This window comes from Mesoplodon bidens, assembly GCF_964165515.1.
Source record: "Mesoplodon bidens genome assembly, chromosome: 18".
Taxonomy (NCBI): Eukaryota; Metazoa; Chordata; class Mammalia; order Artiodactyla; family Ziphiidae; genus Mesoplodon; species Mesoplodon bidens.
The window spans coordinates 13,248,482-13,275,133 of record NC_138175.1 but is presented as its reverse complement, the minus strand read 5'-3'; the positions used below and the strand labels follow the sequence as shown (position 1 = coordinate 13,275,133).

General features: G+C 48.7%; 1 protein-coding gene across 1 annotated transcript in view; it reads left to right on the top strand.

Moving 5' to 3' along the window:
* Positions 1–26,652, top strand: part of ZNRF1 (zinc and ring finger 1) — a 101,597-nt gene that overhangs the window by 65,949 nt on the left and 8,996 nt on the right. The window contains exon 2 of the mRNA XM_081217255.1: positions 21,498–21,593. Within this exon, the coding sequence (XP_081073381.1) occupies positions 21,498–21,593 (96 nt within the window). The remainder of the gene's footprint in view (positions 1–21,497; positions 21,594–26,652) is intronic.

Here is a 26,652-nt window from a genome sequence, read left to right as displayed (position 1 = left end):
CCATCATATTTATCCCTGTGCTCCCTTTCTATTAGCCATCCTCCTTCAAGGATTTGTATGTCCATGAAAACCACTATCTACTCAATTTCTGAAGCCAGAAACTTGATCATCATTGTTAACTACTTTTGCACTCATTCCTCTCACTTCTAGGATAAAGAAATCCAAGAGAATTAATCCATTAGAAATCTTTCTCTTTCTTTTTTTGGGCCATACCACGTGGCATGTGGGATCTTAGTTCCCAACCAGGGATCAAACCTGTGCCCCCTGCCCTGGAAATGCGTAGTCTTAACCACTGGACCACCAGGGAGGTCCCCGAGATGTTTTGTTTTGTTTTTAATTTATTTATTTATTTATTATTTGTTTTTGGTTGCATTGGGTCTTTGTTGCCGTGCACAGGCTTTCTCTAGTTGCAGCGAGCTGGGGCTACTCTTCATTGCGGTGCGCGGGCTTCTCACTGCGGTGGCTTCTCTTGTTGTGGCACACGGGCTCAGTAGTTGTGGGCTCTAGAGCTCAGGCTCAGTAGTTGTGGTGCATGGGCTTAGTTGCTCCGCGGCATGTGGGATCTTCCCTGACCAGGGCTCGAACCTGCGTCCCCTGCATTGGCAGGCGGATTCTTAACCACTACGCCACCAGGGAAGCCCCCCGAGATGTTTTTAATCCATATACTTTTCCACCAGGATTGGGCACAACGTGTAAGGAGACACCAAAAAAATAGGTAATCAAGATAAATAATTGTTCAGAGTTGAGTCGACCAGAGGCCCCTTCTGGATTCTGAGTCCACCAGATGGCCCATTGGGCAGCCAGCCCAGAGGCCCCAGTAGCACAGGGGACCTTAATTTTTACCAGGGGTTGGCAGCGTAGCCTGGCCCAGACCTGCTTCTCTCCATTCATATGACTTTTGGCTTGAATGACTGAGCAGCTCCCTAACTGTAGAAAATGGATTCATCCTCCAGTGTCCACCCACTAGAGACAGTGGCCTATGCATAAAATTGAGCATTAACAGTTTAACACATAGGATTAGCTATGTTGTCACACACGCACTCACACAAAAGCACCAAGTTTTAGAGCAGAGAGCAGTTTTAGCTTTAGATTGTCCTATCAACCCCCCATCCTTTTGCAGGTAAAAAATGTAAACAGAGCTCTGGCATGAGTTATCCAACTGGAAGCCGATGCCTTTGGGACCAACAGTCCCAGGCCCACACTGAGAGGAGGCATTGCAGTGGATGGAACTCCTGCCTTCACCTCTGAGATGCAGGGACCTTGTTGGCCCAGTGATGAAACCCAGGCGCTGCCATTCGTCATGCCCTTCCCGTGTGCCAGCAGCGAGGAGTGAGACTTCCTTTTACAGTCCCTCTGCTCTCTCCCTCCCCAGTCCTGGACCATTTGTCAAACAGTTATCTAGGTGGGTGAAAGATGGCATTTTAAAAATTGAGACCAGGGGACTTCTCTGGTGGCGCAGTGGTTGAGAATCCGCCTGCTAGTGCAGGGGACACGGGTTTGAGCCCTGGTCCGGGAAGATCCCACATGCCACGGAGTAGCTAAGCCCGTGAGCCACAACTACTGAGCCTATGTGCCACAACTACTGAAGCCCATGTGCCTAGAGCTCGTGCTCCATAACAAGAGCAGCCACTGCAATGAGAAGCCCGCACACCACAATGAAGAGTAGCGCCCGCTTGCCGCAACTAGAGAAAGCGCGTGTGCAGCAACAAAGACCCAACGCAGCCAAAAATAAATTAATTAATTAAAAAAAAATTGGGACCAGGCTTCCCTTCACAAGTTGATCATTTGCTGGCTTTTGCAATAATGAGCTTTTTTTTTTTCCCTTTCCTTTCCTTTTTTTCTTTATTTTTAAACCTCCCTCTGGTGCAGAGGGTTGAGTTAACGCTGTTGCTCAATTTGTGGCATATTGTCGTTGGTCTGTGTAAGGCTGTTCTCTTGGTTTTCGTCACCTCTACATTGATTTCCTCACATTTCTTCCTGTTCTCCATTCCCCTCCCCTCTGTAGCCAACCATGCAAATGTGCTTGATATAATGTTCTCTTATTGGTGTATGAGGAATTGTTGCTTTGTGTGCATATGTGGAGTCTTTATTTTGGTTTTTGGATTTGAATTTTTGTTGATCAAGTACACACATCTTTAACCTAAATGGCTTGGTGCTCCAGATCCTTTGTGTATCTTTCCTCGGCACTGTGTCCATATCTCTCCTGTGTGTTGTTCAGTCCATTGCTGGTGCCTGCTGCACACCACTTCCCAGTGTACAGGCTCCACGTGGCACTTACCCATTCCCGTTCCTCATCCGGGCTGCCTGCAGCTCACTGCTACCCGGCTCTGTGCTGCCGTGAACGTCCTCTGCTGCCCTCTGATTGGCCCGGGGGAGGATTTCTCAGGGAAACATACCAGAAGTGGGCTTGCGGGATCACAGACCAGTGAACTTTCTACGGTCATTTCTTCTGGGGATTCAAAAGAGGTGATTGTATCCCATTTCTCTCCGTTTTCTCCTAAGTGCTAGGAAGGTACGTTGCTTAGGCTGCTGCAACTTTTAGCCTGGCTCTGGAGTCTTGCAGTGATACCGTCCAGAGAACAGAGACAAAGGTTGGGGCTTAGTCTCTTGTGGGTCAGTTTGGAGTTTGAGTTCCTTCACTCTGAATAGTTCAGACTCACTCTGCTCCTTTGTGTCCACATACAAAATGATCTGTGGCTGCTGAGGGTTGTTCTGCTGTCCTGTTGTCCATGGCTGTTTCTAGACCTCTTGCTTGGAGGCAGCACGGTGTAGTGGAAGGAGGCCATACAACGGAGTTGGGCCGGCATAAGCACACGTTTGACTTTTCCATGTGCTTGGCAGCCCAGTCCGTGAGCTGGAGTCATGCCGTCAGGCCACAAAGTGGGTGTGGAGGGCCCGAGTGCAAGGGCATACAGCACAGAGCCTTTCGGGGGGCCCCATACCTCTTCCACCTTCTTGGCTCCCCACTTATGAGACACGAAAGCCCCCAGCAAGAGTGTTGAGAGGAGAGAGCACAGTGGTCCGTGAGTTGGTGTCTAAAGAGTGCTGAGCTGTATTAGAACCTTTCACGTGGTGACATATTTATGGATAAACTTATTGTCTGTAATTGGCTTCAAAATGATCCAGGTGTTGGGGGTTGTGGCTGAGGTAAAGATCAGGTGACCATATGATTTGTTGTCCAATCCCAGGCATGTTTGAGACTGAAAGAGGGGGCTTTTTTTTTTGAACTTTATTTTATTTTTTATACAGCACGTTCTTATTAGTTATCCATTTTATACATATTAGTGTCTACATGTCAATCCCAATCTCCCAATTCATCCCACCCCACCCCCACAGCTTTGCCCCCTTGGTGTCCATATGTTTGTTCTCCACATCTGTGTCTCAATTTCTGCCCAGCAAACCGGTTCATCCTGAAAGAGGGGGCTTTTAATTACACCAGGACAAGTTTAAACCATGATTGTCCCCACAAACCAAGACAAGGACATCCCAGGGGAAAATGAGACAGAATTGACCCTGAGTTGATCACTGTTAAACCTGGGTGATGAGTACCTGGGAGCTCATTATATCCTATTTGTTGTTTGTCTGAAACTTTCCGTAATAAAAAGGCTTTATAAAAGGCAGCGTAGGGCTTCCCTGGTGGCGCAGTGGTTGAGAGTCCGCCTGCCGTTGCAGGGGACATGGGTTCGTGCCCTGGGCCGGGAAGATCCCACATGCCACGAAGCGGCTGGGCCCGTGAGCCATGGCCGCTGAGCCTGTGCGTCCGGAGCCTGTGCTCCACAACGGGAGAAGCCAGAAAAGTGAGAGGCCCGCGTACCGCAAAAAAGGCAGTGTATCTGTCAGACTGCTGAAGCATTCAGAAGCCCTCCTGTACAGGAAATGGCTATTGGGTTCCTAGGCAGCCCCTACCTGGGGTAGAAAGCCCAGGTCACCCCGTGCTTCTCTTCCACCGCCTCTGGGCACTGCCCTTCGGGGGCAGGATTGGGAGGCGGGGCCCTGCCTGCTCTTGTTGGTAGGAGGAATGAGAAACTTGAGGGTGTTCTAGCTCAACATGACTTGGTTTGGGGGCAGGAAAAAAGGTCAGCCCTTTTTCCTGTCCCCAGAACTTTCAAGGCCTGCCCAGGTGGCAACCGAAGCACCACATCCGCTCCACACCCCAGTGCTGGTGGCAGGGGTGCCTGCAGTTTGTGCACGTGCACGTGTGATTATTTTCCGCACTCTCATCAGGACCACGGGGTTGGGCAGGAAGCAGCATGACTGCAGTGGCTTCTTAACTGACATGATCCCACTTAACCCTCACTGTGGTATGGCAGTTGCTGGAGCCTTGAGTGGTAGAGGGTAACCTCTGCTGGGAATGGACTCAAACAGACAGTCTGACATCCCCTTAATTTGTTATCTCTTTCCGGTTATACAGCTGGACCTTTTTCACACAGTTCCACAAAGTGCGGTATTTATTCATCCAACAGATGTTTTCGAGAGCCAGCCTGTCATATGCCACACTCTAGGGACACAGCAGTGAAAGAAAAAGACTGCCTTCAGGGAGCTTATATTGTAGTGGGAGTGGCAGCAGGTGCAGCGGTCGTGAGTGCTTAAGGGGGAGTGGATTAAGAGTGGTGGCTGTTTCAGATGGTTGTCTAGGAAGGTGAGCGGGAACGGGCAGATGTCGGAGAGAGAGTCTTTATGGGGGACCAAAAAGCAAGCGCAACAACGTGGGGGGAGCAGGGGCAGGAGGAGGGTCACCTTTCTCAGATGCTGCTGATTACTGGAGAATTGACTTTCAGATACCTCCATGTGGAAGTCATTGGTAACCTTGGTAAGAGCGATTTGGGGGATTGGAGTAGTTCAAGAGGGAATGGAAGGGGCTTCCCTGGTGACGCAGTGGTTGAGAGTCCACCTGCCAACGCAGGGGACATGGGTTCGTGCCCCGGCCCGGGAAGATCCCACATGCCGCGGAGCGGCTGGGCCCGTGAGCCATGGCCGCTGAGCCTGCGCGTCTGGAGCCTGTGCTCCACAACGGGAGAGGCCACAACGGTGAGAGGCCCGCGTACCACCAAAAAAAAAAAAAAAAAAAAAAGGGAATGGAAGGAGAGGGAGTGAAGAAGGCCATTGCAGACAACTCTTTGAAGGTGCTTTTCATTGTAAATGGGACAGTTGTTAAAAGTGGGGGTGGGATTGAGAGAGTATTGTGTAAGATGGGAACTAGCACATGTATGCTGACTCAGTAGAGAGGGAAAATGCATCTAATGGAACTTGTTGTAAACGGCCCTCTGGTATGCTTTAGCAAATATTAAGTGACCCTGATCATGAGGGAGAGGAGGACCTGGTTCAGTTTCCTTTTTCCCTTGGAGTTCCCTCTTCTCGAAGCTAAAAGTAAGTCACAAATGTTGGGACTGTCCTCAAATATCTGTTTTAACATGCTTTCATCTTCTATTTACAATCTTTCTCTTGTTTTCCAAATGGTTCTGAACTTTTGGGTTTTAAATCTGAATCTACAGATTCATTCCTGAGAAAAACACAGCTATCAGCAGAACCTGGCATGTTATTTCAGGAGGCTGATGGATCCTCTGACGTCTGTTCCAGGAGCGTCCAGTCATGAGGCTGCGTGTCGGATACATTCCCTACACCGTCAGTCACTTAAGGCTCTGAAAATCGTGGAAAAAATGAGAGCCCTGAGGCCTTGTCTTCTCTCTTCTTCTCTAGTAGATCATCAGTTCCTTGAGGGTAGAAGTTATATTTTATGTCTTGCCTTGTTTCCTTACCACTTAATAACTGGAATAAAAATGAGTGAACAGGCAGACTGACTCACTTAGTTGCTCATCCTACTTGAGTGTGGCACATACCTAGCTGTACACTTTTCAGTGATGCACCAAGAGAGGATGCCATGCTTCAGTAATTTTCGGTAGAGCCAGGGAACCCCAGTAACTTCCGCCTTTAAAAAGTTGATCCTTGGGGCTTCCCTAGAGGTGCAGTGGTTAAGAATCCGCCTGCCAGTGCAGAGGACACGGGTTCGAGCCCTGGTCCGGGAAGATCCCACATGCCGCGGAGCAGCTAAGCCCGTTTGCCACAACTACTGAGCCTGCACTCTTGAACCTGCGAGCCACAACTATTGAGCCCACGTGCCACAACTACTGAAGCCTGCATGCCAAGAGCCCCTGCCCCGCAACAAGAGAAGCCACTGCAATGAGAAGCCCGCGCACCACAACAAAGACCCAGTGCAGCCAACAACAACAAAAAAAGTTGATCCTTTAGGAAAATAACCACATCTCCTATTATATTTCCATTGGTTTCCTATTACTGGTGTAACAAATTATCACAACACAAATTTATTCTCTTAGGTTTTTGGAGGTGAAATTCTGAAATGGTCGAGGTGTTGCCAGGATTGCATTTCTTGTGGAGGTCCCAGAGGAGGACCCACTCCCTTGCCTTTTCCAGCTCCTAGAGGCCGCTGGCTTTCCTTGGCTCATGGCCCCTTCATCCGTCTTCAAAGCCGGCGGCTAGCATTTTCAAATCTCTCTCTGACATCTGCTTCCCTGGCTGTCTCCTTTCCCTTATAAAGAGCCTTGTGATTCCACTGGGCCCACCTCAGTGATCCAGGATCGTCTCCCATTTTAAAATCCGTAATTTATCACATCTGCAAAGCCCTTTTCACCATACAAGATAACATTTGCAGCTTCCAGGGATTAGGATGTGGGCACCTTTGGGGGACCATTATTCTGCTAACCAGACATTTCTATAGCTATTTACACATATGTTCTCATTTAGTGGCTAGGTTGGTAAAATTATTCCTGTTTTACAGGAGAAAGTGTAAGATCAGAGAGGTTAGACCAATTCCCCTTGGCCCCAGAATTCATGCCTTGAATGCTAGACTTCTGACTTCTATCCACCTCATTCCATTCTGTTTGGCTGCTTGTGTTTTAGTTCTCCTGTCTTCCATAGATTTCAGTTAGTGATACTTGTCATTATTTAGGTTCTTGATGCCAATATTTGGGGAAGTCGAGGTGCTGACTTGACGAAATAAGAGAATGTCAAAACCTATGTAAACATAGTCATCAAGGCAAAATAGCAAAGTGAAGAAAGAATTTAATTCCCAGTTGGCATGGCCTTCCCATTCCCCATAAACATACATGTGTTAAGTCCAGTACAGAGACTGCTTAGTGGCTTACTATTTTGTCCACTGACATATACTTGGTTTTCATGTTAACAGCATATTACTAATATTTTGCTTGCCAGCCAGCCAGACTATGTATCATTAGGAGATCCCAGACTTTTTTTAACCTTGGAACTATTAGGAGTAAAGATTTAGGAGGTAGTGCCACGTTCTTTTTTTTTTTTTTTTTTTTTTTTTTTTTTTTTTTTTTTTTTTGCGGTACGCAGGCCTCTCACTGTTGTGGTCTCTCCCGTTGTGGAGCACAGGCTCCGGACGCGCAGGTTCAGCGGCCATGGCTCATGGGCCCAGCCGCTCCACGGCATGTGGGATCTTCCCGGACCGGGGCACGAACCCGCGTCCCCTGCATCGGCAGGCGGACTCTCAACCACTGCTCCACCAGGGAAGCCCAGTGCCACGTTCTTGCTACCATGTTGGAATCTGTTCCTCTGCCCTCCTTGCTCCCCCGCATCCCCCGCTCCCATTTTTGTCTCCCAGACTCCCAAGTAGTCTGAACCAGTCCAGTATAATAGCGCACTTTCCGTGTCTTGTTAGAAGTCATTCACTGTTTCAGGGAGCTTAGACTCGATGACCCTTCTTGCCCATACTTTGTGTCTGGAGGGTCCACGGGAAATAGTTTTTAAACTCACTGGTCAGTACCTCATAGCTCTCTAGGGCCTCCCCATCTCTTTCTCCGTGGTACTCAAAGCTGTGGATGACAGAAAAGCAAACGCTGAAGCGTGAACGTCTTCTCTTACCCTGACAGTTCTCTTTCCTAGGACTGATCACTCCACTGCTCTTGAGCTCTCAGAACAACCCCATTCTATTCTCTTGGCTTCTGCCTCCTTAGGTGCCATTTCAAAGCACAGTCGTGGCCGACAGGACCGTGTCCTCTGAGTTCCTTCCTCCATCTCCTTCTGTGTTGGAGGTGCAGATGAACAGAGGGTGCCCTGCTGAGAAGGGACCAGGTCTAGGTCCAGGCAAGAAGCCAGCCAGTGTTCATTTTGCTAAACAACATAACCAAGCTCAGCCTGCAGTGTTGCTGCGTGCCAGGTCCCAAGCCAGAGCTGATAGTTTTTAGGGAGTGAATACAGCAGCACGTGTTCTGCATCCTGAGATTATACTGGGAGCTGTGGAGGAGCCTTCTAGCAGACCTCCGGTGACACGAAGGCCAGGGCTGTCGGTGTGAACAGGCGCAAGTTCTGCAGCGCTAGGAAAATGGCGTTTTTCAGTATGAGCAGTCACTTAGATGTGTGTCATGTCCATTCACCTGGTGAGTCAGATACTGGCTGAACATGATCTAATAGTGTGTTCAAGTGTTTTCCTTCTTGTCAGTGAAAAATCTCTATCAGGTGTATGGGCATGGGGATGGACAATGCCTTCAGGAACCCAGAAATAAACTCTTGGTCCTGTATGGATTATGTGTGAAACTTCCCTTTTTTGTCCTTTTCCCTTTCCTAAATCTCCTTTTCTCCTCCACCTCCACCTCCAAACACACACAAACACACACACACCATAAAAAAAAAAAAAAGTTACTTGAAGGTTGGAAAATTTAAGTATATCAACAAAGACCCCACGACTTATAGCACAGGGAACTCTACCTGGTATTCTGTGATAACCTATATGAGAAAAGAATCTTTTTTTTTTTTTTTTAATTCTTAATGTAGCCAATTTTTTTTTTTTTTTTTTTTTTTTTTTTTGGCTGCGTTGGGTCTTTGTTGCTGTGCACGGCTTTCTCTAGTTGTGGCGAGCGGGGGCTGCTCTTTGTTGCAGTGTGTGAGCTTCTCATTGCAGTGGCTTCTCGTTGTGGAGCACGGGCTCTAGGCGTGCGGGCTTCAGTAGTTGTGGTGCGTGGGCTCAGTAGCTGTGGCGCGTGGGCTTAGTTGCTCTGTGGCATGTGGGATCATCCCAGACCAGGGGTCGAACCCATGTCCCCTGCAGTGGCAGGGGGATTCTTTACCACTGCGCCACCAGGGAAGTCCCAAGAAAAGAATCTGAAAAAGAATGAATAGATGTATATGTAGAACAATCGTTTTGCTGTACACCTGAAACTAACACAACATTGTAAATCAACTATATTTCAATAAAATTAAAATGTTTTTTAAAAAAGGCCCCAGGACTTGGAAAAGATATAGGCCAACAGTAGGGCAATTCCCAACACAGGCCTGTTTCTCTAGGAAAGTCTGCTGAGGGCAACTATTGTGAGTGAGGCTATACCTGCATGACTGGTGTCTTGCGCAGACAGCATGCCCCTCTAGAATCCGGAGAAGTGAGGCTCCTTTTCTGTGGTTAACGTGGAGGCAGTCCACCTCCGCTGGGGGAGATAACTGCTTTCTTTGCCTAAAACCCAGGTGTTTACGTTCCCTTTGTCTTTTTTGAGGGAAGGTGGTCCTTGGCCCCACTCAGTGCTGTTGAGTTTGTGAAGAAAAGGCTGGGAAATTCTGCCTACTCCTAAGATGTGCTCTGGCATTGCCCAAACACCAGAAAGCCCCCTCCAGCAGCGGCTGTGGGTGTTGGATCCAGGGGGCATGGGTGTGTTGGGGATTGGAATGAAGGAGGGATAGCCATTGAGAGGAAAGCATGGCATCCAGCTAAGTGACTAGACATTTCCTGGCCAGACGTGTCTATCCTATTGCCTGGCTCGTAGGTAATCCCTGATATTTAAGCATTTGAAGAAATTCTGGCTTGCCCGTTGGATACTAGACCATCTTCCTCTTTTAACATATAGTCTATCCTTTAATTAAGACATCTCTAAAATAAAAGCCAGATGTTCATCTGGAGACCACACCCACATTTTTTGAGTCATGATTGGATGCCCCTAAACTTGCCCAAGCATGGTAGGCCATGTGACAAGGGACTATCATTTGACATTCATGTTTCCTGTTCAGTAGCTGGGCACTTGATTGCTCTCACACTGAGACTTTCATCTTTTTCGTATTTGTACCTGCTCAGGCTCAGATCATCAGACTATCGTGTCCCTACTTGCCCCCCTCCCCATAATCCCTCTCCTAAACAGTCCTTCCAGGGCCTCTCTCTGGAAGAAATGGGTTAGAGGGTCAAAGGGAACAGGACCAATTAGTAGCTGTAGTTCCTGCTCCTGGCAAACGCTTTGCCCATTCTTCTCTTGGCTGGAATGCTGGTGTTGGGCTCCACCTGGCAGGAGCGCAGCCCAGACTTGCCGTGGCAGCAGGTGGGTCTGAAGTCACCAGGCACACGTCCATGTGCACAGCCTGCAGCTCTTCCCTTTGTTCCTGCTGTAGATACCTCATTGAGCCTGTTCTCCTTTGTAGTAAATGAACAGGGTAGACGTATTGAGTATGTGACTGAGATTCAGTCTGTATATTTTTAAAATATTTACATATGTGTTTTTCATATATTCATTGATTCTAAGGCATGTCCATGTCACAGTTTAACAACTAAACACAATTTAACCCTAAAATCAGGATGTGTCATACAATCACATATTCAAATTATAATTGACAGCTTTTTTCTCTCTCTCGGAGCGTCATACGGGTGCCTGTTAAAATTGATGGCATCTTAGAGTCCACAAAATACATTGTGTAGTGTCAGCTCATTTTTCAGTTCTTTGCCTGAAGAATTTGTGAATTTCCTCAAATAGCCAGATTTACCAGCAAACCTCAGTATATTCAAGTTGCACTGGATGCAGCCGAGTAAAATGGCCACATCACATTTCACATGGCTTTGCTCTGCACAGGCACTCACACATCCACCTTTGTTTGGGTTTTAGAACTATATTGGACAGTAAGCAGGACACTATGTAAATATTGCTGAGGAGCTTGTGCAAGACCACCTGACTTAGTGATTGGGAGAGCCTGTTTCTTCTGACTCCTAATATAATTTTCTTTCTTCCAAACCAGTCAGCCTACAATTCAGAAACAGCAATAATATGTTGGGGAGTGGAATCTACCATGCTTAGAGTAGAGATCACTACTGAGAGAATTTTTATAGTAGGCAAAAATTGGGAATCTAAACACCCACAGAAGAAAATAGCTAAGCACAATATATTATCACTATAGAATGCATAGACGTTGAAAATGACAAGTATGTGGATTGTTGTTGATACAAAGAGAATGTATATTTAAAAGAGGGAAATATGGATATCCAGGCAGAGAGGATTCTGGGAAGGTGTGACCAGAATGCATGTCTCATCTGTTTGATTCTGATGCCAACCATTGACCTCTTTCAGCAAGCAGGGGCGGGTAGGGCTCAGAGGAGTCAGAAAGGCTCAGTTTCTGAGCAAATGCTAAGACAGAGAAGTTATGGAAGAGGAGGCAAGAGACCCAGAAGATGGAACCAAGACACTTGACATACCAGTAATAGGAGTGCTAAAAGGAGAAAAAGGTAAAGGAAGGGTGTATCAGTCAGGACAGGCTAGAACTAGGTTAAAATGTAATAGCAAACAGTCCATAACCTCAGTAGTTTAACTCAACAAGTTTATTTTTCCCCCATAATGCAGTAGCCAGTATAGGTCTGGGAGGAGGGGGCTCTGCTCATTGTTGTTATTCAGGAACAAAAGGTGATAGAGGCTTCGTCTCAACATGGTAAATCATGAACTAGTACTTAAAGTTGGCTTGCAAGTGCACAGATCACTTCTGCTCCTATTTCATTGGCCAACGCAAATCACAACCCCACTTTTAACTTCAAAGGGAAGCAAATATGGTCCTCCCCTATAGATGGAAGGAGGAAAGCTAGAAATATTTGGTGAACGGCACTCCTGACTTATCACACTAGGGGAAATAACTAAAATACATCTAAGTGTATCCTAGTAAAATTTCTTAACTGTTAGGATGCAAAGAAAAGTCTTCCAAGCTTTCAGGCCAAAGGAACATATTATTTACAAAGGAAAAAGAACCACACTGGCATCAGATTTTCTATTTGCAACACCAAGAAGCTGAAAGATGGTAGAATTTTATCTACAGACTATTGAGGAAAAAAGGAAGGCAACCCAAGAATCCTATACCCAGACAAACTTTTATCTAACATAGTATTGGAAGTCCTAGCCATAGTGTTTAGGCAAGAAAAGAAATAAAACACATCCAAAATCAGAAAGGAAAAAGTAAATTATCAAATGACACCTTTTCCAGTGTTTTATTATGAAAATTTCAAACATACAGAAAAGTGGAAAGAAGTTTAACTTGTGCATCTTACTTTTTGATGCATTTTGTTCTAATGCAGACATTAGTACACCTCCCTCTAAATGATTCATTCAGCCTGTCTGTCATTAACTATAGTTCAGTATTTGTTTACACTTCTTTTCTCTTTGAGGTAAAATTTACAAGCAATGAAATCTCAAATCTTAAGCATACATTCACTGAATTTTGACAAATGCATGCATGTGTGTAACCCAAACCCTCCTCATGACACAGAACATTTTCATCCCGCCAAAAGGTTCTCTGAACCCTTTTTCAATCAATCTTTGCCCCAACTGCCACCCCCTAGAGACAGCCACTGGTCTGATTTGTTCCACCATAGATTAGCTCTCCCTGTTCTAGAACTTTGTACAATTCCAATTATATGTGCTCTTTCATGCCCTTCACTCAGCACGTTTTTAATATTCATCCATGTTCCATGTATCAGTAGTTCATGGTTTTTTGTTTTTTTTTTTTTTTCTTTTGAGGTTCACAGGCCTCTCACTGTTGTGGCCTCTCCTGTTGCGGAGCACAGGCTCCGGACGCGCAGGCTCAGCGGCCATGGCTCACGGGCCCAGCCGCTCCGCGGCTTGTGGGATCTTCCTGGACCGGGGCATGAACCCGCGTCCCCTGCATTGGCAGGCGGACCCCCAACCACTGCGCCACCAGGGAAGCCCACTTCATGCTTTTTATTGCTGAGTAGTGTTCTATTGCATTCCATGATTATACCACAGTTTATTTATCCATTCCGTTAATGATCAATTGAGTTGTTCCTGGGTTTTCTTGTTAAGAATAAGGCTGTGATGAACATTCTGATAAATATCTATTTGTAGACATATGTTTTCCTTTCTTTTAGGTAATATTTAGATGGGAATTCTTGGGTTAGGCTAGGTGTGTGTGTTTTGTCTTCCAAAGTGCTTGTGTCTTTTTACACTCCGTCCAACAATATGAGAGTTCCAGTTAGTCCACACCCTCACCAACATCGTTGTTGTCAATCTTTTAAATTTTAATGTTTGGCATCTTAATAAACAAATGTATTAAAGTCCTCCAGAGAAACAGAACCAATAGGAGATATAGATAAAGAGATTTATTGGTATTATAAGGAATTGACTCATGCAATTATGGTAGCAAGAAGTCCTGTGATCTGCTGTATGCAAGCAGAAGACCCAGGAAAGCCCACCAGCTTTAGTTTCAGCCCGAGTCTAAAGGCCTGAGAACCAGGAGAAAACCTATGGTGTACAGTCCAGTCCAAGGGCAGGAGAATACCAATGTCCCAAAACAAACAGGCAGAGAGCTCAAAATCTCCCTTCCTCTGCCTTTTTATTCTCTTCAGGTCTTCCACGGACTGGATGATGCCATTACTCGGGAGGGCAATCTGCTTTACTCAGTCCACAGATTCAGATGTGAACCTCATCCAGAAACACCCTGACAGACACACCCAGATATAATGTTTAACCAAATACCTGCACACCCCATGACCCAGTCAAGTTGACACATAAAGTTGACCAACACAACAGATAGGTCAAATACATACACAGATACACAGACACTAATGTATTAAATTGATTTTAAGTATCAGTGTGGCTCTCTCCTCATACCTGCCTATGAGAATTTTATTGGCTTCTGGGGCAACAGGTGAGCCCCAGACCCTAGAATGGAATCTAGAGGCTGAGTCCAGAAGAGAGGTGTTGAAAGAAGCAACAGTCAGAACTGGTGGGCCTGTCCCTAGTCCAGAATGTTTAACAGGAGAGACTGAACCAGACATCAGCAACTGATAAATTGTGCATTGGTTTCCAGTTATTTCTTTGATAGAGGGAGAGAGAGACAGAGAGACAGAGAGAGAGAGAGAGAGAGTGTGTGTGTGTGTGTGTGTGTGTGTGTAGAATGTGATACAGCCTCTGCTCTTGGGGACACATTTCAGTACAGAATTGTAAAAGAAAGCCATCCAGTATTACCCCTTGACCTTTTATTTGTAATAAATCCCATTTAATAAAATTCATTTAGTCAAGTCTCAAAGCACCACAAAGATGTGAGAGGGAAAAATCTACGCTGGAAACTAGGAACTGCATGGTAGGGATGGAGTATGGGGGTGGGACTCCCTGCGCCCCTAGGTGAGAGACATTACATCAGCCCCTCACCCAGACATAGGGCCTGCCTGGATAGCGTGGCTTCCTTTACCCTGGTTGCTTCTTTCGATTCTTCTCCCTTTAGGTGATCCCAGAGACAGGAAGAACTGGGGCAGGGCTAAAATAGCGCATCAGCATCGGAGGGAGGGTCTGAGAGGGAACTGGGGCAACGTGTAGCGCACACGTCCTGCCTGCCCGAGAATCAGGTCTTAAAGGAGAAGGTTGCCGTTTTGGAAAATGAGAAAAACCTTGCTTTGTATTGCATGATAAATTCTGTAGAGGCTTGAGAGAATCATAACTTGAGCCCGCTTGCCCCCCGACCCTTCCTCGGTTCCAATCTCAGTCAAATGGAAGCACCTGGGTGAAGTCCGAGGGGCCCAATTAACCTGACCCCGGAAGACGCTTGATGCACATGACCCTGTGTGCACTCCTGGGTCACTCTTGGTTCACTTGCCTGACACTACTTCCCTTTGGCCCGGTGGGAACAGGGTTAAGGCCCTGCGCCAGGTGCAGGCTTGTCTTTTCTCGGGAGCTTCGGTTTCTGGTCCAGCCAGTCGAATGGCAAGGATTCCCCCACTTAAGCCAGATGCTTGTTGAAAGACAGGAAGCAACTGGGCTCTGGCTGATCACCTCTCTGCATAACCTTGGGCTGATGTGATGACGAGAAGAAGAAAGAAAATGAGGTCTCCATTAGGATCTCTCTCTGTCCTTGATTGGGGGTGGGGGGATCCTGCAGCAGCATCTGCTTGGTAGAGCCCACCCGGCACAGAGTTGGGAGTTCAAGCCCAGTGGCTGCCCGTAGCAATTTGTAGACCAATTCCCCTCGGTGCTCTGTCGCTCGTTCCTCCCTCATTTTGAGAGGCTGGCAGAAAAGGACTAGGAACCGGGTGAGTTCCCTGTCTCTGCCACAGCCTGGTGGGAGCAAAGGCTTAGGGGAACCGCTGTCAGACTGGCAAGCCTGAGCTAGCCGACACCTCCCGTCACGCTGTCGGATGTCAGACACAACGCGGGCAGGGCTGCCTCTGAAAAGAGATGAGGCGGGAGAGAGGAAGGCGGCCGGGCGCACGTGCTGTCTGCTTGCCTGGCTTCCAGGGCATGATGGGTAGAGTCCAGTCTCAGCGCAGTTGGGGAATGTCCTGAAAACTCCACCTGTAGCTTGCTTTCTCATGAAGCATCTCTTACCCGTGTTTTCTGAGTGCTGATGAGGTCTCATGAAAATTGACAGAAACGATGTTGATTGGATGACTTTGTGGACCCTTGTTTGATCTTTGTTTGCGGGGCTGATTTTAATTCAGTTGGGACTTTCTTCCAAAGTGGTATCAAAATTTCCTAGAATTTTTTTAACCTTCAGATGGCTCGTAAAGATCATAGTATTTATTATTACCTAGGGCTATTGATGCTGAGTCGGGACTGGACAATTATGAGAAAAGATGGGGGTGGTAGAGTGGTAACATCCATTTTGATCATTGGATGACCTCTTGGGAAAGAAGGTGGGGACACTACTAGTTTCCCCACCCCCACCCCCTGCTCCGAGGCTCTCCATATTTTTCCATCCCTCTTACCTTTTGCCCTTTATTTTCCATTTAAAAGGTAATTTGCGGGCTTCCCTGGTGGCGCAGTGGTTGAGAGTCCACCTGCCGATGCAGGGGACACGGGTTCGCGCCCCGGTCCGGGAAGATCCCACATGCCGCGGAGCGGCTGGGCCCGTGAGCCATGGCCGCTGAGCCTGCATGTCTGGAGCCTGTGCTCCGCGACGGGAGAGGCCCGCGTACCGCAAAAAAAAAAAAAATTAAAAAAAAAAAGGTAATTTGCAAACTCAGTGTCTTAGAACCAATGCTATAGGCTCAGGGCCCGAGCGGAAAGCAGAGCTCTGGCCTTCCATTTTAACAGAATTCCCAGGAAAAAATTAACAGTTTTGTTACAGTTTATGAGATTATCCAGGACCATGGGTGCTTCAGGAGAAATTGCTGGGATGATGTGGAAGGTTTGAGGTGAATATCTGGTGATACCTTGTGTCTTTGTAGCATTTCACATCCTTTTTTTTTTTTTTGGAATTTATTTATAAAAATTTGTGTTGGGTCTTTGTTGCTGTGCATGGGCTTTCTCTAGTTGCAGTGTGTGGGGGCTACTCTTCGTTGCGGTGCACAGGCTTCTCATTGCAGTGACTTCTCGTGTTGCGGAGCACGAGCTCTAGGCGTGGGGGCTTCAGTAGTTGTGGCACGTGGGCTCTAGAATGCAGGCTCAGTAGTTGTGGCACGTGGGCTCAGTAGTTGTGGCTCGCGGGCTCTAGAGTGCAGGCTCAGTCGTTGTGGCGCACGGGCTTAGTTGTTCCGCGGCATGTGGGATCTTCCCTGACCAGGGATCGAACCTGTATCCCCTGCATTGTCAGGCGGATCCTTAACCACTGCGTCACCAGGGAAGCCCTCACATCCTTTTTGCCATGTGTCTCCTCCTCCTGTACCAGTCAGCCTGTCCCACAGCCCGGGGGGCATGGTGCACACTGGGTGGTAAGACTTCCTGGTTGTGTGCCAGCTCTGGTACTCTGGCTGCGTTACCTTGGGCAAGTGACCTACCTTGGTGTCCTCTTCTGCAAAATAGAGTTAACGTTAGCACCTACCTCATATTCCGGCAAATGAGAAGACACGTAAAGCCCAGTGGCTGCCCATAGCAACGTAAATGCAAGCTGTTATTTATCATCATGTGCACAAGTGGGTGCCGTAGAGGTTAGATGGGGACCTCAGCATGTACAGTGCCACGTCGGCTATACAGAAAGTGCCATACACAGTGCTCCAAAGTTCTGTGCTCTGAAGAGATGCCACCAGCAGTGATGGCCGCTGGCCACCCCCAGCACACTTTTGCATGACTTGTGGCCAATGTGCCCTGCTGGTCCATCACCCCCATCTCTCAGCCCACCCCCCAAATCCCTTCTCCAGCCTGTTCCTTCCTCCTTGTCAAGCACTGCCTGGCTTGATGATGATGATACCACTGTTCATTTGTTTAGCTTCTTTTTAGTGTGCTTTCAGGTTTCTTATCTCATTTGATCCTCAAAAGGGAGGTAAATGTCTCTATTTTTCAGATGAAGAACTGAGGTCCAGGGGGAGTAGATAACTTGCCAAGGTCTTGAGGCTGGAAAAGCCAGGTTATTTTGGTCTTTCCCACTCATGACAGACCCTGAGTTATTTTTTTGAGCCTTACACACACACACACACACACACACACACACACACACACACACATGCAGAGTTAGGTGATGCAAGTGGTAATGACCCTGCTTTCATTAGAATATAGGTCTCTCCCTACTATAGTGGTGCTTCCTGCAAGACATAATATTTCCCAGCCCACCTCTTTTTTTTTTTTTTTTTTTTTTTTTGCGGTACACGGGCCTCTCACCGCTGTGGCCTCTCCCATTGCGGAGCACAGGCGCCGGACGCGCAGGCTCAGCGGCCATGGCTCACGGGCCCAGCCGCCCCGCAGCATGTGGGATCCTCCCAGACCGGGGCACGAACCCATGTCCCCTGCATCGGCAGGCGGACTCTCAACCACTGCGCCACCAGGGAAGCCCCCCACCTCTTTTTTAAAACCCTGTTCCAAGATATGTTTCCCAACACCACCAAGCAATTAACTTAATTCTGATAGCATCTACCTGGAGATAGCATCAGATCCCACAGGTCAAGGGCTCAGTCCCACAAGACTGCCCCCCAATTCAGCTGCCAATCACAAGCCCGGGTTGTCACCTCTGCTTCTGCCCAACTGGCTATTGATTGGAGGTTCCCATGCCCGCCCCCCCCCACATTTGTTTAATATGCTAGAGTGGCTCCCAGAACTCAGAGAAACATTTTACTTACCAGATCAATGGTTTATTATAAAAGGATGTAACTCAGGAACAGCCCAAGGGGAGAGAAGCACAGGGCAAGGTGTGGGGAAAGGGCACAGGGCCAACACTGTCTCCAGGCACACTGCTCTCCTCAAATCTCCATGTGTGCACCAGCCCGGGAGCTCTCCAGACCCTTTTGGAGTTTTATGGGGGCTTTATGACATAGGCATGATTGATTAAATCATTGGCCATTGGTGATCGATCCAACCTCCAGGTCGAGGGTGGGACTGAAAGTTCCAGTCCTCTAATCACATGGTTGGTTCCCTTGGCAACCAGCCCCCATCCTTAGGTTAACTAGGGCTTTCCAGAAGTCACCTCATTAACATAAACTCTGGTGTGGTTGAAAGGGGCTGGTTATGAATAACAAGACACTCCTTTTCATCCTTTCACCTTTGGCTCTGGAGCTATTTCAGGAAGTGATGACAGAAAACCAAATATAATCGGTCTTAGGGAATTCCAAGGGTTTTAGGAGCTCTATGCCAGAAATGGGACAAAGACCAAATATATACTTATGACTATAAATCACAATATCACACCTGTGGTCAGCTTTTTCTTCTCTAATGGCAAGGACTTTGGATTGGGAGCTAAGAAATCTTGATTCTGGTCTCAGCTCCACCCCTAAATTGTTTAACTGATGGCCTCCCTGGGGTCTCTTTCTTTATCTGTACAGTGAGAGGATTGGTCTAAACCTGTGAGTCTCAACTTGTTTTTTCCTAGGACATAAACATCAGGTGACATTCCTTCCTAGACCTTCTTGTGGGGTGGCCTTCTTCCCAGCACCGTAGCTGTAACTCAACCCCTCTCCTGTACTCAAGGAATCACGTTGGGATGTGAGGGTTTGAATGATGCTATTGTAGCAACAACAACGAATCTGTTCTGAGTTATCAGAAAAGTGAGTAATGTACGAGGTGAAGGGCTTTTCTGTAGTAAGAAATCACTTTACCACCTCCCAGTGGCTGCATCAGGACATAGTGTTAGAGGACCTGTCAGCAGCCCTGAGCCCTCAGCCCGCAGACAGCCTGCTAACTTAGCAAGTTTAAAGTGGAAGCATCCTGTAGTCAAAGTGTTGCAAAACCTTGGTCTTTTTAAAACATTTTTTAAATAAACTTTTTATTTTTATTTTTTTGGCCACACCACGCAGCATGTTGGGATCTCAGTTCCCCGACCAGGGATCGAAACCCGTGCCCCTTGCATTGGAAGCGTGGAGTCTTAACCACTGGACCGCCAGGGAAGACCCAACCTGGTCTTTTGAGTCAGAAAAAAGGGTGAACAAATCTCCCAATGGCTGGTCATTCTATGGAATGTTATTTAAGTATTGGTTTATTTGCAGGGCACAGGCATGAGGGTAGATTCAAAGGGCCAGAGGGACTTAGGTTAGATGTGAAGAGCATCCTCACTCTACCAGACTCGAGTTCATTACTCACCTGTGCCAGGAAACTGGGGATGGACCCTCCCTCATCACGTTTCTTTTCCGTCTTCTGGTTTTGTCATTAATGGATTCATAAGCATCCAGAGATCAGAAAATACAGCCCTTTCTCAAAGCTTGGCCAGAGTCCTTGGGATGGTAGCACTTCCAAGAATTTTTAGCCAAGACACTTAGATGCTAACGCTCTTTGAGGAAAGGGGTTGGAGGAATGGGAATGGTGCCACGGAGTCTGAGGTCCACATTGCCTGGAGTGAACCGGACTGTGGATTTTCTGTCGGGTCCTGTAGCTCAGAGCATTGTCACTGAAGAGAGGAGGGTTTGGAGAAGACTTCAAGCAAAGTGCTTGTGCCCTACCCGGGAATGTGGGAGCCAGCTTGCTTCCTGTCTCAGCACCACCAGCTGCCAGGGTGGAGGGCTTTCCATACAGAATGAGCGACTCCCCTCGGGAAGGACACTGGTGAAGGCGTGACCTCCTCTGTTCCTGGAGCCGCTAACAGTGAACATGAACCCTCGCCTCATAGTAAATATTGCTGAGAGATATTACCCGCATCCAGTGAAACCGTGCGTGGGACATTTTGACCGCAAATTAACAGAAGAGTCTGATCTTCACAACAATATTTTGGTGTGCTGTATTTGACCTAGGAATTCCAGACTGAGAAAGTAGGGATTATGGTCACCAAAGGGAGCAGCTGTGATGTTTAAAATTCGATGTGGACAAATAAATAGATCACTTTTCAGTCTTTTTGGTAGAATGGAAAAGAAGTAATCCATTTTAAAGTAATTTTTATTTTATTTTTTATTTTGTGGCTGCGACGTGCGGCTTGTGGGATCTTAGTTCCCCGAGCAGGGGTCAAACACAGGCCCTTGGCATTGAAAGCACACAGTCCTAACCACTGGACCGCCAGGGGATTCCCCATTTGAAAGCAATTTTAATAAAAGTAAAATGGGGGAAATTGAAAACAGCGGGTCTGTATTTATCTATAAAAATAGATCAAAAAATAATTTGTTAAAAAATAGATCAAAGGACTAGGTTTACTTAATGGAGTTCAGCTCAGAAGATTCTCAACCAAAGTCTCCAATACTGATACAGTTCCGATGAAACTCCCTGGGTATATAAGCACACTTCCTCGGGAATAAAACAGCAGGGTCTTTCGCCTATCATTGTGAAACAGCTGTTACTCTTGATGGCATATGGCCAAGGCATGTGTGGCATTTGGGAGTGCTCTGGAGGGCCGCCCTGTGGCTCACACACTCTCGGAGGACAGCTGCCTGAGCCACGGGAGGAAAGGTGCTCTGGATGAGGGATGGAGGTGCCCAGGACTATAGGGATTCCTTCCACAGGTGATCCAGCCAAGTGGTTTGAGGGCTGGGAGGCGGAAGGGTGTTAAATTAAACTCTTATTATTCAAAGACAGATTATTTGGTTGTCTTGATTAGATCGATGCCTCCCTGTCCCCATTGCCCACTGGACCCCCTTGGGAAAGGGGAAAGGGTCTAAAAGAATATAAAACTCAAATCAGCTGTCAGTGACTTCTGATAAACTTCAGCAAGGGGCATGACAAGGGTGAGCCCCAGTGAAAAAATGGGAATTGGAGGCTGTAATCAGAAAACAAAATGTTGCCTGCCTTTAATGAAGAAGTCAGCGGTAGGATGTATCTAGACTGTAATTCGCCATTTTGACTCTGACCCCACAATGGCCAGAGTCACCTAAGAGTTTCCACATTTATGATGGATATATTTGGTTTGGAAAAAAACATTTCATTCTATTTCCTCTTTTTCAGGTTTCAAGTGCCCCATTTGCTCCAAGTCTGTGGCTTCCGATGAGATGGAAATGCACTTTATAATGTGTCTGAGCAAACCTCGCCTCTCCTACAACGGTAAGAGCTTGGCTGGGGCGGGAGGTGTTGGGGGAGCTCTGAGCAAGGGTCTTTCCAGCCTCCGTGGCTCTGGGCAGCATGTCCACCCCGCCTTCCGGCAAGAGGAGTGGAACAGGGAGGAAGGCACAGGGGCGGGGTCTGGAAGTCCCTTGGGTGGCCAGTTAGCCCTGCCCTTTCTTCCACCCACTTAGTTCCTTGCACCTCTGGTCGGGAGACAGGCCTTGGTCACATAGCTGACAACAGAGGGCCCAGCGGGAGCACCAGCCCTCTGTGGGGAAGGGAGTCTGGGCTGTGCCTTGCACACAGTGCTTCAGCCTGACTCTCCACAGTAGAGTAGGTGTGATTTGTGGACACCTTTGGGGGTTGAGAATGCTGACTGGCCACCTCATCGCTGCCCCAAGGCTGTGCTGCTTCCTGCCTTGGAGGCAGCCATGGGACTGAGCAGTGAGCACAACAGGGGACCCAGTCAAACCCCCCTGCCACGGCACCTCTGTGGACAAAACGAGGGTCAGCACCTGCCTGGTTTACTTTGGGGAAGGCTTGGAACCCAACTGTTCTGGGTTCAGAGCCTGCCTTGGCCACTTACTTACTGGCTCTGTGGTCTTGAACAAGTGCTCAGTTTGTAGAGCCTTGGTATTCTGGTCCCTAAAATGGGGATTTCAGTACAGGGTTCATAGGATTTTTGTCAGAATAAAGTGAGATATTACACATAAAAGCTTTCAGTCCGGAGCCTGACACGTGGTCAGTGCTCAGGAAGTTACAGCTGCCCCGAGATATGCAAGGCCGTCCCTGGGTTTCTTTTCATCCTTTTCTGAAGTGGACCGACTGCTCTTGAGTTCCTTGCACCCTGTGCTGCCAGTGACTCTTGGGCCTTCCATCCTTACGTGCTTAGTTTGGTCTTCAAACCATGTTCCTCAGAGAACTGTGTCTTCTACGAGAATGGGCACTGGATCTGAGAGGGGTGTGCCCGACCTGACCCCAACCCCGGCCTGCCTTGTAGGTTAGGGTCACGGCGACGCTTAGGAAAACAGCACTGAGATTTCTCAGGGCCCCAGGACCGGGCAGGAGGTGGGCCCGCATCACCTGACCCCCATCCTGTCCATGGAAGTTTCCCAGGTCGACTCTCCTTACAGACCTTCCTTGGGCTCCTGCCTCCTTAGACCCACCTGTGTAGGCCAGATAATTCCAGATTGTTCCTGCGAAATTAATCTGACGAATCTGATCCACTTGATTCTCCTGAAGACACGTCCTGCTGTTCTCTGATCTCTTGTCTTGCACCGCCAACAGATTCTGGACGTGGGCCGGCTGGCCGGTTACCCTTTGTCTCAGATACACGTGGTCTGGTGACCTTTGCCATCTCTGAGCCCAGGTGTCCTTCGCTTTCCTCTCCTCCCTGGTTGTCCAGGGAGCCCCCGTTCTCCCCAGGGGACAGCCTCTCCCGTCCCTGGGGACTGACTGATGCTGAGTCTCTGAGTCTCGTCCCTCGAGCTCTGGGCTCCCCGTCAGGTGCGTCGAGGATGCTCAGCTCCACTTCGTTCCTTGTCTCTGCCTGGGACCAGGGAGGGAGAGGAGCCTTCTCTGGCGGCTGACAGCCCTCCTCCGCCGTGTGACCTCAGAAACCGTGTTCACTTATTTCCCACGTGCGCAGCACCCCCGTGAAGGCTGCTTTTTGTCCCGTGGGGCGCTGGGCAGAGTTCTCTGTGGACACTGCCTTGCTGTCATGAGAACACAAAGCAGCCTCAGAGTGGGCTCACCCGACAGGCCTGGGCTCTTGGCGTCATAAGGGAGAACTTTGCAGGGCAGCTGTGGAGGGCAGAGCGCTCTTGGGGCCACTCTGTAAGGAGGACCCACTTGCCCGGCTTGGACAGTGGGGGAGGTGAGGGCATGGGCTTCTCTCCCGGAGAACTGCCCGGGATACCTGCAGCGCCTCTTCCATGTGAGCACGTACGTGCCAGCACTGCCATAGGTGTCCTTGCCTTTCCTCTTTGCCTCCAAAGAGAGGCAGCCTTGGAGAGCAGTCCTGACAGCCCAGCCCGAGCACAGGTCGCCTGCAGAAGCTACACTCAGAGTCAGAGTCCCCTTAGAGGAAGCAGAGGTTGGCCAACCAGTCTGAGGCATAACCGTGGCTATTCTTGGTCTCTTCCCACTTTTTCCTTCCTCTCATTGAAAAGCTACCTCTTTGGGGGAGTGGGGTGTGTGTTTGTGTGTGAGAGAGTGTGTGAGTGTGAGTGTAAATTAGAAGCTTTAAACTGGAAGATCTCTTTTGCAAAAGCCAGTCCTTTACCACCTGAGGCAAAGAAAGGCATGTTGTTCCTGGTCCCATCAGTGGAATTTGTCTTAAGGTGAGGAAAGTGCTTCAGAAACAGTGGCCTGGCCCCTCCATCATGGCTGGATTCCTCACATTCAGTCTTTGTCTTTTCTAAAGACACCTAACCCTTCCAGATAAGAGAAAGGCATTTGTCACTTGGGGTTTGCATATGGAGTGTGAGTCTCCGGGCTGGTCTAGGGCCTGGTTTAGTTCAGATAAGGCACAGGCCTTTCGGGGCCTTAGGCCAAAGTCCCAGGTCGGACCTCTAGGTATTTATTTTGGTTTTGCCAGTAACATATTTTACCAGTGATTTCTTATCATCCTGACCTCCCCAGCTTCACTTTATCTCTTCTACCGAAAAAGAAAAAAGTGAAGAGACTTAAAGCATTTGTGAGGTGTAGAACTCCCAGAATCTTTCTGGAAAGGGGAGAATCTGAGACTTTCTTAGTGGATTAAGAAGCGCTATATTCTTGTGAAGATTCACTGGAATTCCTGGTCACTCCCATCTACACACACACACACACACACACATATACCCTTCCTGTAGCTGCTGGCACCAACTGGAGAAATTTTTAGGAAATTTATAGCGGTTATATAAGATGAAATTTAGTTAACCACCAAAGGGGGGGGGGAGTAGAAACTTCCTAAATGAGACAGATAGAAAGTAGTATTTTTCTTATTATGAGGGTTGGCCTGAGCCGTGGGTTGGAAGGCCTCCAGTAGCTGCCTGCCAGATTTAAGAAAAAAAAAAGCCAGTTTTGGAAAGGCAAGACTAGTTTAACTGGTTTACCCTGTGCTCAAGAGAAATGTGAAGGCCAGTAACTGGTGCTTCTCAGCAGGCACCTGGTTTGTGAGTCCTGGTGACCCATTGGGAGGGGTAGGGAAGGCACCACAGAGCGCAGAATCATCTATCCTCCATTCTCTTCAGTGGGCAGCTCTGAACCCAGGACCCCGCAAAGATGAGAGAGAGTTGGGGGGACCGGGACCCCTTTCTGCAGGTAACTGTGGTCAGCTTGATTGGGCCTTGTCATTTCTCTTCCTTTCCAATATCTGTTTGTGGTTCTGAGACTGGGGGAACTTGCATTCTCAAGAACATGCACTCAGCTTTTGACTATCCTACTGGTCAGCCAGCAAAACGAGCCTTGAGATGAGGGGCCTGATTCTGCTATGAACAGAAGAGAGTCACAGTACTGGAGTGGAGGGGGGTCGTGACAGATGACTGATTGTCCATTGAAAGCTGAGGAGACCCTGGTTCCAGGACCAACCAGGGGTCCTTGGCTCTGGGAGAGTCTGGCGTGTGGCAGGTCCATTTGCCAGCAGTATTAAGAGAGCTTGATGGCTGTCAAAGCAGCTTCAAAAGTTCCTCTCCCCCTCGCTTTCTTCTGGGGCGCAGACCCATGCCCTGCTTCTTAGGTCCTGACCATCCATCCCTCCTCTCTACTGAAAGTCATTGCCCCCAACTCCAGGGCTCTTGAAATGATAAATGTCACACAAGGTTTCTTTAAAGGAAAGGGAATCTGGCTCCCCCCAAAGCAGGAATGCCTCCTGCTAGTTTAGCCCCAGCCAGCAGACCTGTGTAAATAGTGCTTGTGTAGCCCATGTCTCTGCTCTCAGGGATCCTGTGGTTGGGGTGGCAGTGCCTTTTCTTGGGCCTTGGGGAGCCAGGTTCTGGCCGGGGAGTGTGCCCAGCCCAGTGGGGCACTGCCAGGAGCTATTGTTCAATGCCTAGCAGCAGCTGAGTCTGACTGCGAGGGGTCTGTCTGGAGGTGTCTGTCTGGGTGCTCTTCCTGCAGGAGGGAAGGGAGGAGGACTCCCGGCAGGCCGCTGGGTGAATGAGGAGTGGGTGGGAGGGAGACCGGAGGAGAGGGGACCGAATGGGGTCACAGGCAGCCTCTGTAAACAGGAAGCCCTGCGGGCCTGAGGGCTCCCCGCTCTGCTTGTCGTGATCGCAGCCCATCTGGTCAGAACAATCGGATCCAGAACAATTGGGTCGTGCCTCACAGTCTGTGGGTTGCGGTGGAGACGCCACTGGTGGTAGGGGAACTCTCTACTCGAAGTCTCCCCTTTGCCTGGAGATTTCCCAAGAAGGGAGCTGGCGACGCCTGGCAGTGGTGGCACTGCCCCTTCCTGTCCCCCAGGAGGCTGGGCCAGCAGCTCTGCGCATGCCGAAGGGTCTACAAGCCTGGGCTCTTCCACACCTAGGCTGGAAATGAGGCCGGCGGTGGAGCCTTTGTTTCTGAGTCATTTGCTGGGGATTCTCCCTCTGGCTCCCACTTTCCTTCCTCCTAGGACTGTGACTGCCATCAGGCAGCAGGGAAAGTGGGTTCTGTACGGCACCGCTCAGCTGCACCACGCCAGCCTTCCCTCCATGCCGCCGGCAGCTCTGCGGGTCCCCTCGGGGGACGTCGAGCCTGTGCTCTCTGCAGGGCAGCGGTACAGCTCCCTCAGCCTGGCCTGTTCATGCTGAGCACCCAGGTTCCTGCACCACGTTCACAAAGAGAAAGATCTGAAGCTGTCTGTGAGATGGTGGTGGTTTCCAGCCGCAAGGAAGAGACTCTACTGCCTGGTCATTTAAGGAAAGGAGGCAGGGTGGCCAAGTGGAAGGAGCTTGGCGTGGGAGTCACGGCCACTTACCAGCTGCCTGAGCTGAGGCGCAGACATCCCCCCAGGGTCTTTAGGACTCACTGAGATGTGTGTGCGACATGTGTGGCATACAGCTGCCCCCCAAAGAAGTGAGGGCTCCTTTTCCTC